Source organism: Penaeus japonicus, unplaced genomic scaffold (assembly GCF_977035675.1).
Source record: "Penaeus japonicus unplaced genomic scaffold, GWHDUDI00000001_assembly GWHDUDI00000037, whole genome shotgun sequence".
Classification (NCBI taxonomy): domain Eukaryota; kingdom Metazoa; phylum Arthropoda; class Malacostraca; order Decapoda; family Penaeidae; genus Penaeus; species Penaeus japonicus.
In genome coordinates, this window is record NW_028234439.1 from 12777589 (window position 1) to 12790088 (window position 12500).

At 38.0% G+C, this 12500-nt stretch overlaps 2 protein-coding genes and 1 pseudogene across 5 annotated transcripts in view; 2 read left to right on the forward strand and 1 right to left on the reverse strand.

The window, feature by feature from the left end:
• Positions 1-431, forward strand: part of LOC147467189 (uncharacterized) — a 3812-nt gene extending 3381 nt beyond the window's left edge. For all 3 annotated transcript variants that reach the window (XM_086532238.1, XM_086532237.1, XM_086532236.1), the window contains exon 2: positions 1-431. This exon is cut by the window's left edge and continues 611 nt beyond it. In XM_086532238.1, the coding sequence (XP_086388364.1) occupies positions 1-222 (222 nt within the window). In that variant the 3' untranslated portion in view covers positions 223-431.
• LOC147467190 (uncharacterized) lies at positions 262-3665 on the forward strand (annotated as a pseudogene). The gene is made up of 2 exons (XR_015190638.1): positions 262-509; positions 676-3665. The product of XR_015190638.1 is annotated as an uncharacterized LOC147467190 (transcript).
• Positions 3666-6900: 3235 nt separating this feature from the next.
• The window catches only part of Cdc45 (cell division cycle protein 45), a 17943-nt gene continuing 12343 nt past the window's right edge, over positions 6901-12500 (reverse strand). Inside the window, exons 11-13 of the mRNA XM_043029196.2 lie at positions 8852-9057; positions 8563-8639; positions 6901-8443 (exon numbers count right to left, since the gene is read on the reverse strand). Coding sequence (XP_042885130.1) covers positions 8379-8443; positions 8563-8639; positions 8852-9057 — 348 coding nt within the window. The 3' untranslated portion in view covers positions 6901-8378. The remainder of the gene's footprint in view (positions 8444-8562; positions 8640-8851; positions 9058-12500) is intronic.

Below are 12500 nucleotides of genomic sequence, written 5' to 3' on the forward strand. Positions count from 1 at the left end.
TCAGGACCTATACTCTGTTTGTCACTACAGTCGCCAAGCAGCTCCAATCCCTCTGCCACGCCCATCTCGCAAGAGAATCTTTCTCAGCTTGTAAATGAAAGAAATAGCTTAAGGCAACAGAACCTACAACTACAACAGCGATTGGCGCTCTACCTGCACATCTTCAGAAATAGGAATAGACTGACTTCGATGGCTGAAGGACTAGGTGTGAAAATACCATAAGATTTTCCTTTCCGTGTTTCCCTCTCCTCATCCACCTCCATGGGTTATTCCCGTGTTGGTGTTCCCCCACCTTTTACCTTCATGGGTTATTCCTGTGTTGGTGTTCCCTCACCCTCTACCTTCATGGGTTATTCCTGTGTTGGTGTTCCCTCACCCTCTACCTCCATGGGTTATTCCTGTGTTGGTGTTCCCCCACATTCTACCTTCATGGGTTATTCCTGTGTTGGTATTCCCCCACATTCTACCTTCATGGGTTATTCCTGTGTTGGTGTTCCCTCACCCTCTACCTTCATGGGTTATTCCTGTGTTGGTGTTAACTCACCCTCTACCTTCATGGGTTATTCCTGTGTTGGTATTCCCCCACATTCTACCTTCATGGGTTATTCCTGTGTTGGTATTCCCCCACATTCTACCTTCATGGGTTATTCCTGTGTTGGTGTTCCTTTATTCTACCTTCATGGGTTATTCCTGTGCTGGTATTCCCCCACCTTCTACCTTCATGGGTTATTCCTGTGTTGGTGTTCCCCCACCTTTTACCTTCATGGGTTATTCCTGTGTTGGTGTTCCCCCCACATTCTACCTTCATGGGTTATTCCTGTGTTGGTATTCCCCCACATTCTACCTTCATGGGTTATTCCTGTGTTGGTGTTCCTTTATTCTACCTTCATGGGTTGTTCCTGTGTTGGTGTACCTTTATTTATACCTTCATGGGTTATTCCTGTGTTGGTATTCCCCCACATTCTACCTTCATGGGTTATTCCTGTGTTGGTATTCCCCCACATTCTACCTTCATGGGTTATTCCTGTGTTGGTGTTCCTTTATTCTACCTTCATGGGTTATTCCTGTGTTGGTATTCCCCCACCTTCTACCTTCATGGGTTATTCCTGTGTTGGTGTTCCCCCACATTCTACCTTCATGGGTTATTCCTGTGTTGGTATTCCCCCACCTTCTACCTTCATGGGTTATTCCTGTGTTGGTGTTCCCCCACATTCTACCTTCATGGGTTATTCCTGTGTTGGTATTCCCCCACCTACCTTTATGGGTTATTCCTGTGTTGGTATTCCCTCACCTTCTACCTTCATGGGTTATTCCTGTGTTGGTGTTCCCCCACATTCTACCTTCATGGGTTATTCCTGTGTTGGTGTTCCCCCACATTCTACCTTCATGGGTTATTCCTGTGTTGGTGTTCCCCCACATTCTACCTTCATGGGTTATTCCTGTGTTGGTGTTCCCTCACCCTCTACCTTCATGGGTTATTCCTGTGTTGGTGTTCCCCCACATTCTACCTTCATGGGTTATTCCTGTGTTGGTATTCCCCCACATTCTACCTTCATGGGTTATTCCTGTGTTGGTGTTCCTTTATTCTACCTTCATGGGTTATTCCTGTGCTGGTATTCCCCCACCTTCTACCTTCATGGGTTATTCCTGTGTTGGTATTCCCCCACCTTCTACCTTCATGGGTTATTCCTGTGTTGGTGTTCCTTTATTCTACCTTCATGGGTTATTCCTGTGTTGGTGTTCCCCCACATTCTACCTTCATGGGTTATTCCTGTGTTGGTGTTCCCTCACCCTCTACCTTCATGGGTTATTCCTGTGTTGGTGTTCCCTCACCCTCTACCTTCATGGGTTATTCCTGTGTTGGTGTTCCTTTATTCTACCTTCATGGGTTATTCCTGTGTTGGTATTCCCCCACCTTCTACCTTCATGGGTTATTCCTGTGTTGGTATTCCCCCACATTCTACCTTCATGGGTTATTCCTGTGTTGGTGTTCCCCCACATTCTACCTTCATGGGTTATTCCTGTGTTGGTGTTCCCCCACATTCTACCTTCATGGGTTATTCCTGTGTTGGTATTCCCCCACATTCTACCTTCATGGGTTATTCCTGTGTTGGTGTTCCTTTATTCTACCTTCATGGGTTATTCCTGTGCTGGTATTCCCCCACCTTCTACCTTCATGGGTTATTCCTGTGTTGGTGTTCCCTCACCCTCTACCTTCATGGGTTATTCCTGTGTTGGTGTTCCTTTATTCTACCTTCATGGGTTATTCCTGTGCTGGTATTCCCCCACATTCTACCTTCATGGGTTATTCCTGTGTTGGTGTTCCCTCACCCTCTACCTTCATGGGTTATTCCTGTGTTGGTATTCCCCCACCTACCTTCATGGGTTATTCCTGTGTTGGTGTTCCCCCACCTACCTTCATGGGTTATTCCTGTGTTGGTGTACCTTTATTTATACCTTCATGGGTTATTCCTGTGTTGGTGTACCTTTATTCCACCTTCATGGGTTATTCCTGTGTTGGTATTCCCCCACCTTCTACCTTCATGGGTTATTCCTGTGTTGGTGTTCCCCCACATTCTACCTTCATGGGTTATTCCTGTGTTGGTGTTCCTTTATTCTACCTTCATGGGTTGTTCCTGTGTTGGTATTCCCCCACATTCTACCTTCATGGGTTATTCCTGTGTTGGTATTCCCCCACATTCTACCTTCATGGGTTATTCCTGTGTTGGTGTTCCTTTATTCCACCTCCATGGGTTATTCCTGTGTTGGTATTCCCCCACCTACCTTCATGGGTTATTCCTGTGTTGGTATTCCCCCACCTTCTACCTTCATGGGTTATTCCTGTGTTGGTATTCTCCTACATTCTACCTTCATGGGTTATTCCTGTGTTGGTGTTCCTTTATTCCACCTTCATGGGTTATTCCTGTGTTGGTGTTCTCCCACTTTCTACCTTCATGGGTTTTTCCTATGTTGGTATTTCATACAATGTAAGTTAAGAGAATCTACCCTTGTAGTAGCATCTTCAAATGCTTTATTTTTATTCTATCTTTATTTTGTATTGTTTTGAATCCTTTCTTTAATATTCTCATAATGGGTGAGGCATCCAGCTGTTTGCTTTGTTTTATTGTTTTAATACTTTTTTGCTCTTTTTCTTCGTATCGCAGTGTAGTTTCGTGATGACTTTACCTTTACTTTTATTTCATGTGACTAGTTTTATCAAGACGATATGATCAATGATTATCAACTATTATATCACCATTAGCGAAGTGTAACCTATATATGAAAAGGCTTTAGAATATTTTGGGTGGTATGCTCGCACCAGCTTTCTTCTTGTATAACGTTTTGAAGTGCTTTCACACTACTTTTAAAGTAGTCAAGTAATCACTATCATTTCACCTATTTATAAGTAGTAATTATCTACACACTTCTTCAAGAGTTAAATCAGCTCAGCTGATTGCGAAGATAGCAGAACGTACGTAATTACGTAATAAGTTTAGCCTATTTATAAAAACGAATTCAACTATGTTTCACAAGTCTTTGATTTTATGATTGTAAATATAATGAGTACATATGTACGCCTTATCGGACGTGAGTTATTAGACATGAACACGCCTTGCATTGTTGCCCACATTTTGTATCTACTAATAAAACATTGGTGTAAATGATATTCTTTTTACCTCTTGATCCTGGCTGACAGCAGGTCTGCGCCCATCACTTTGGTACCTACGAAGTAGCGGTAAAGGTAGGCCCAGTCCAGTGAATATTAATAGTATCTGGAAACAAGCCTCCCGTTTTATTGGGAATATTACGTTTTTTATCTAGACAGTTTTATATGTAACAGGACAAGCGTACTAAAAATCCATATTTATCTATTTCACAATTTTACGATGAGTTCTGCTATACATATGCAAACAAAACATTGATTTTGAGATTAAACACTAGTTCTTCATGATGCAAAATAGTACACATTTAAATATGATAAAACTATATACCCCTTCCCTTTTTCTATAAATCATTATAATTATGATTATCGTCGTCATTTTAGTCATTATCTTTTTCTAATGTGCACGTGGCATCATAGTCAACCCCCTCGTTTGGCACGCGTGCCAGGGGTTGCTTGCCCCTCTATAGCAAGAATGTGGAAACGTCCGGTAACATTAGTTTTATTTTCCAAATGTATATGATATTTTCCTTATTATTGCTATTATATTCTAGATCTTTAGTGAAATATGTGCAAGAATGCGATCCAAAGAGCCCGGATATGGTACATTGTGTTTATATAGCAAGCATAGCGTTTCATATAGTCATGGAATGACACACGAGTCAATATTCAGAAACGCATTAGTGCAAAAGCTCTGGCAGACATCTATGACTATCAATTAATTTTCCACACAAAGCGAAAAAAAATAAAACGAGTCCCCTACTAAAGAGCTACTGCAACACTTCAAGACATACATTTGGTCAATGTCTGTGTCAGCCAAACCAGAGCTTCCTTAGCTTTTTATACGAGTAACTGAAGATAGAAAAAATTAGATGCCCCGTAATTGCTAACGGCTGAAATAGTGAAAAGATTCACTGTCATCGTGCAAATGCTAATCATCATTGGCAAATGAGACAATGTGCAGAAAGAATATACGATGTGAACAATACCTAATGCCACCTGATGTCGCCACTCCATGTCCCGTGAAGAGAGACAACAACTGACATCCTACTTCTTCTGGAATTTACATTCGGAATTTAAGGGCAAGACACTCAAGAGCTGTGTCCTTGTGTCCTTGCACATACGGAGGCTTCCCTTCTCCCTGGTAGTAAAAGATCAACCTTGCATTGTCCAATATGGTGTTGACAGTGTTGTTATACACCTGACATGCAACTGTACAGACAGTTTGCAATTACCCTTCAGAATGCTGATCTTGATAACGATTCAGATGGATTTTTTTTTTTTTTTTTTTGTGTGTGTGTGTGTGTGTGTGTGTGTGTGTGTGTGTGTGTGTGTGTGTGTGTGTGTGTGTGTGTGTGTGTGTGTATAGCGAGGCAGTGGCATCAAGGTAACACAAGCTGCGGTATGATTCGAAACCTGTCTCGCTTTATTTTTTTATTTATTTATTTTTTTTATTATTATTATTATTTTTTTTTTTTTGGGGGGGGGGGATTTTGTATACAGGGAAATACATTAGTTATTTGATAAATGTATCAAGAGTTGTAATAGACTGAATATGTTTACAGGAGTCCAATTTAGCTATCTGTATAAGCTAATGGGTATGATATAATGGAAGGATTTTTTTTTTTTTTTTCAAATTTTGGAATTTTACTTATACCACGAAAATATACATGAATACATATACATACACTGTTGCTACCACGATAAAGGGAAAAAGACCCTGGCTAATAATTATGCCAGTTGTAATACCTTCGGAAGCACGAACTGTGAGTGCAACGCCGTAGGTGCCGCACGCACATGACCCGGGTCTTTTTCCTCTCACCATAGCAGGCACAGCGTCGCCTGTAACGACCATTAGGCGCCGGCACCTGTAAGGGCTCTCTTGCATCCTGGAGTCTGGTAACACTGCTGCTGGAGGAACGTGCCTGACTGTCCATCTCTCGGTGTTGTCTATACTTAAACATACTTAAGTGTTGATGACCGGCATTTCATGAAGGGTAGAAGAAAGAACACTACTATTTTGTACTATTTAAGGGACTGACGAGTCGACGTCGTTTCGAGCACTATCCCAGGGGGGGATCCAGGTACTCACTGGAGGAGTATCAGGAAAATCACACCAAACATCGAAGTTCGTATAAAAACCATGTACATTCTTATAGCTTTGTGTGCACACAAGAGAGAGTGAACTGAAAGATAGGTCTGCTTAACTGTTGAGAGGGATAGCAGCTGCAGTGGAAGAGCGATCCTTCCAAAGCATGGCTCCTTCAATTAATTATGCCTCGCAGTTCCATTTCCTCCCCCCCCCTTCCTCTCATTTATGTTTTATATATTATTTTCTTAGATCTTTTCCTTTTTCTCACTCGAAAATCGAACGCACATACATATTTCTTGCAACTTTCCATCACTGCAGCATGGCATGTGATGTATACCTCTTCCCTTCCTCCCTCTCTTAACACACACAGACACATATACATTATATACATATAAGCCCAAGTAGTTTCATCAGCAAGCAACACATAACAGCACCATACATACCTCAAGGTACGTAAGTATGGGCCAAAGGAACATGAACGCTGTCTCCTAACTGTTCTAAGCTGCATCTTGCTTAGGTTCTTGTCTGTTTTGTCTATAAGGCTCCTAAAAACCAAAGCGATTTAATTATTGGGAAGAAGCTAAAAGGGAAATGAGTTTCCTGCATATTTTTTGGTGTTTTTAGATATCAACTGCAGAATCTAGCTTGTATTACTAAACACCATCTCATCTGGCTTTCTCATAGCATTAATTATACTTCTATCATGTTTTGAAATAATAATGCTATGCTTTAAAGTTCAATTTCAATGTTTATCAATATCCATTTATCACAAAAAAAAAATCTTCATTCACCTGACAAGAAAATGGGTGAAAATAACTATGCCTAAGCCTTCAAGTTTAAACTTTATTTCCACAGGCAATTAATCACTAAGAGATCAGTTACTAGGCGTGCCTGACCTTACTTGTCTAAACATTTTGAATTATCCAGAAAAATGTTTTATTTATATTACTATCATTATTTTTAACCTTGTTATAATCATCCTCATCACCATCATCATTGTCGCAAGAGCATTAATAATGATAGTAAGATAACAAAAACATCTTAAAAAAAAAAAAAAAAAAAAAAAAAAAAAAAAAAAAAAAAAAAAAAAAAAAAAACAGGGAAAAAAAAAAAAAGGGGGGGGGGGGCAACTAAAATAAGTGTCATCATAAAGTTCATAAAAATTTATTAAAATACTGTACATACATAACATGTCCTTCATGAGAAAAAATCAGGCATATAATGTGTCAAGTCACCGAGGCTTAGTTTTATTATTTGTTTATTAATTTATAAAGCATACTAAAATAAGCTACCCATTAAATTAAAAAAATGAAAATCTTTATTTGAATAGTAAATATTTTAATACCCAATTTGTACATGTGAAGATACTATAATAAATATGGATGAATGTTGAAAGTAATACACTTGTAGCTATTATATCTTGTGAATGAAGGAATAGAGCTGAGGTTGAAGCATTATTAATGGCAATAGTTCAAGGCTGAAGTAATTACTGCTTTATTAACACTATAAGAATGCAGTTTAGTTATTATGATGACTGAAAACACTTAGTATAAAAAGATAATGAACCATATAATTAAAGCAGCATGCAACATTGTTGCAAATAAAAAATAAATCCACTAATGAACTCTGTTCCTAATAATTAAAAAGAAAAATAAGGTTGCATACCATAGAAAGACTTCATTAATGATGAAGCATATAATATACAGATTATACCAATTGCATATCACAGTTTAATACAATATATAATTGCAAACATTACAAACACAAACCAATCTCCTTCACTGTTTTGAAAGTATTCACTCTTATCTCATGGATTCTAGCCTAATTGCAGAGTTGATTCATAGCATCATCCTGTTTGAACTGTTTCTACCTTATTTTGATGAAGACCATTTCTCTTTTTTCTTTTTTACTGGGCTCCTAATATATGGAACTGCTGTACCACAGTCCATTATGCATGACAGATATTTAGTCATAAACTTGTTAAATAGGTCAAAATCATTCTTAAGTAGAAGAATGATGATAAAACCCTCTTCTTAAACCGTTTCCTATACTGAGCCTGATACCAGAACAAAGGAATTATTTTACCACATGAAATATAAGTATCCTGCATGATGTTTGCTTTGTTTATATAACTGCTCCATTTACACATATCTTGATGTACACTTTAGCTTTATATTTACCATATTCTCCCATAAAAGCATCATCCAGAGGCTTTTCATCTCAATTTTTTTTTCACTTACCAATGGTTTAAGAAAACTAAATTTATAGTTTCTACAGTCTTGATAATGATACAAAAGGTAAGACCTAATTCTTTGGTTGCTTTAGTAGTCATCTGCCCATCAATCTAAATATTCTTATACAAACCAAGTAAAAGTACATGAAAAACTAGGATAAAAATAATATAAATATGATATCTACATCTATGGAAGTGGCATAATCTACCGTGGTATCATTTGCCTTCCACATCTCGGGAGTATTGAACATCCAATCTCACTCAAAAATGCATTGTAAATTTCAAAAAGTTCACAAGGATGTGACATCTAGATTGTAAGTACTAATCCACTTTATATAAAGATCTTAACATTCATCTTCCAAATGAAATACCAACCACAATTCAGATGATCCTTAGCTGAGCAGTGAGATAAGTGCGTCAAAGAATTTACTGCGATCGTCCACGCTCAGTCGTATAACTGTTGAGTAAAGGACACCAGAGATTATAAAGCAATAATAACAAAAAACATAAATCCTCCTGTTAGGAAACTTATTTGACACAATTTCAGAAGAAATCAAGATAATTGGGTATACTTACTATTTGTATCAAAAAATTCTAATTCAGCTTTGGAGCCAGTTTTATCTGCAGCTTGTTCGAAGGCTTTTCCGAAGAAACTGAAAAAAATCATTTTTAACTAAACAAAAATGTCAAATGATACTTTGACAATCAGAAATCAAGATTTAATAAAAGCTGTAAATTTGAAGAATTACTAAACAACAAGTAATTGTGATTTTAAAAAGTATAAAAATCATAAATACTATTTTCCATCGCCCTTATGAAGGGGAAGGGAAATGAAAGGTAATGCAGGACCATTGTAAAAACTTACTTTCTTGGAGATTCCTCTGAGACAGGTGGAATTCCACAAACAAGGCACATGTTGGACTCTGATGTTTTGACATCTGGTGTTGTAATGATGAGTGGCAAGGAGCGAGATTTCTTACTACGAGATACTGCTACATGCGCCCTCAAAGTAAACCTTGCTAAGAGGGAGATGCAATGAGGTGAAGAGAAGAACTTGGCATCTGGAGTTCCCTGAAAAATTATATTGATCAAGATGGGTTCCACACTTACATTTACCTAAAAAAAAATTATGCTAAATATGACCTTTCCACATAGAAAGGGTTGGGATGTGCCATTAACCCACACAGGACGGGTGGTACAGCATGTGTACCGCGCATTCAAAAGCCCAGTTGCCAGGCGGCACAGTATTGTGCCAGCCATTCAATTGATTTAGGCCTAATAATTCGAACGCCCCGGCATTTGGACATTCAAGGCTAGAATTCCCCCGTCGGGAATGGGTTAAATGCATATCAAGTAACAGGAAACAATTTTGTTAAAGAAAATTCTACAGCAATACACAAAAGTATGATGTTGAATACGTTACACTTTCAAGTGTTACGACTGCAACCTAATGTTGACATCTGTTCATCCTCATAGAAAAGGCTTGCCTAAGCATTCCGTCTTGTTTTATGGTGGACACTCATATACATGTAATGATAAATAATCTTTATCAACCTTTTAAAAATATTTTACATTTGTGCAAAAACTTTCTTAAACTGTTCATGCAGGTTGATGTCCTATCACGTGATCAAAAAATATCCCCAGTTCTGGGTGACATCCTGAAATGTCCAGTACTTTCTCGCTGAGTTCCGGGCAGGGCAGTTGTGACATGCTGGAACATCAGCTATAGAACCCTAGATTGTTCTTAGATATATATTTTTTTTATTTCTTAGTCTTTGTTACTTTAGTGTTGGTGTTTTAAAGTCATAAAATGTGATAAAAAAAAAAAAAACATTGATGACTTAATGGTAATTTCTGCTTCAGTTAGGTTAAATAAAAAGATCTAAGCCAAAAATTATTGTAAAATCAAATGTGATTGACCAAGAAATAGAATAAAAAAAAAATTAAAAAATTAATATAATACTATTTCTAATTTGTCAATTAGCCGTGATGTCACGTCATGCCATGTCATGTCGCAAGGTACATGTACATACTTGTTTGTACATGTAAGAATATATTGTTCTTCTTTTCATTTTGGAAAAAAAAAGAGAAGTATAAAAAATCTTTTTTGATACTTCACTAAAAGAATACTTCCACTTCCCATGGGTATTATCACATAGAAGTGAAGAATATAGGCAAAATTCAATACAAATAACACCAGAAAAGCATTGCTATAACATTTTTTTGACTAATTTACCTCCTCTGAACACGGCAATATTTTCACATGCCTTTACATTGTAGACGCAATCATGCAAACCATAAGGATGGGGTGGGTGAAAAACAATCCAAGAGTTTCAGCACAGCCTCATGTGACAGAAAAACACCCTAGAATGAAGCATCACCTACTTGTTATCTTCCCCTTTGTGAAGAGAAGAGAGAAGAGAAGAGAAGAGAAGAGAGGAGAGGAGAAGTGAGGAGAAGAGAAGTGAGGAGAAGAGAAGTGAGGAGAAGAGAAGAGAAGAGAAGAGAAGAGAAGAGAAGAGAAGAGAGGAAGAGAAGAGAGGAGAAGAGAGGAGAGGAGAGGAGAGGAGAAGAGAAGAGAGGAGAAGAGAAGAGAGGAGAAGAGAAGAGAGGAGAAGAGAAGAGAAGAGAAGAGAAGAGAAGAGAGGGAAGAGAGAAGAGAAGAGAAGAGAAGAGAGGGAAAGGAGAAGAGAAGAAAAGAGAGGGAAGAGAGAAGAGAAGAGAAAAAAAGAAGAGAGAAGTGAAGAGAAAAGGGAGGGGAAAGGAAATGAAAGGGAAGGAAAAAGCCAAAAAACTAATCTTTGTCAATTAGCGTATGTACATTCCCTTACAGGGATTGCAATATTTCATGATATTCTGTCATGATACTAGGCATTGCCATAGAATCTGCATAATACTGTGTTGACAAAGTTGTTTAGATATCATTTTGTGTGCTATCTATCTCATCAAGTATAGATGATTAAATATTTGATTTTATTTAACCCACACAGGACGGGTGGTACAGCATGTGTACCGCGCATTCAAAAGCCCAGTTGCCGGGCGGCACAGTATTGTGCCAGCCAATGATTTAGATTTTATTAATAATTCGAACGCACGGATCATTTGGCATCAAGGCTAGAATTCCCCCGTCGGGAATGGGTTAATTGTAGCTTAACCCTATGGCAACCGTGCGTCACACCTGTGTGACACCGCTAAATGCCCGATGCCGGGGAGTCATACATGTATGACGTTCCCAATGCAATATTGCATAGGCCCGGCACAGGGGGTTTCCACTTATCGCCGGGCCCATCGGGATTGGGTTAATGCAAGTGTTTGGCAATTTGGAGGCTTAGTGCCACAGGCTACTTGATTGCAAAAGCAGCAAGCAGCCACTACACACCCGATCACCCAGCGAGACAACCAGACTAAGCCAGTTAAGCTATCATGTGACCATCTTGTATCCAGCATCAAGGGGTTAACCCATTTACGATGGCGTGATTATTTGCCCAATGCTGCTCTCTCCATGAAGATAACAAGCGCACACAGCTTCCAGGTGCAAGATCTCTCCTGACATGATGCCTCGCTGCCCCTCTCAGAGCGATTTTCACCCACCCAATTCTACTGGGTGATGAGAGTTTTTTTTTTTTTTTTTTTTTTTTTTTTTTGACAAGTCAAGAAAAATGTGTCTATACAAATCCAACTGCAATGAATATATACATACATAACTACGTACATAACCATATTGTAACTCAAGAGTCATCTGAAATTCCCTCTAACTCGCATCATAATTTAGCATCTCCATCTTTCCTAGCAAATTTTGTTAAATCTATAAAGAGGAGATTCATTTCTGAGGAATAATTCAGTGATTTTGAAGAATGTCACATATAACTTTGAACTCTACAGACTCATAAGCATCTGGCTAAGACCAGTATACATTGCTTCTTGTGATGAAGCCAAAAACACACACAGGTCCACAGGAATAGATGATAATCAGTAAATATGGGTTATAAATAATGGTCCACAGGAATAGTTGATAATCAGTAAATATGGATTATAAATAATGAGCAACAGTGAACTAATTTTTCAAAACCAGCTTGATAAATTTGTACATTGCACTATCGTCTATTTACAAGCAGTGAGATAATTTCACTTCCTTTGTAATATAGATTTACAATGGTTCCTTTAGAACTTGTTATGTACAATACATTATGACAATATGGCATTTTTTTTTTTTTTTTGATAAAACTACATATTCCTCATACCAACAGTTTGCTGTCTAATCATTAATTCCCAGTGCATAATCTGTCTTCATCTAGTATATTTGTCTTGTGTCAGTTGCTTCTTACTGTTTATTACATAACTAGAATTTTATCTATGGTCCTTCTACCTATGCTCTTCATAAGGCCTATCAGTTTTGCAATGTACAAAGATGGAGCTATCAGTTTGTTCTTCCTTCATAACAACATTTACATTAATTTGATATTATAACTGAATATTTTATTTCATAACTATAACTTCATAGATCATTTACAGTA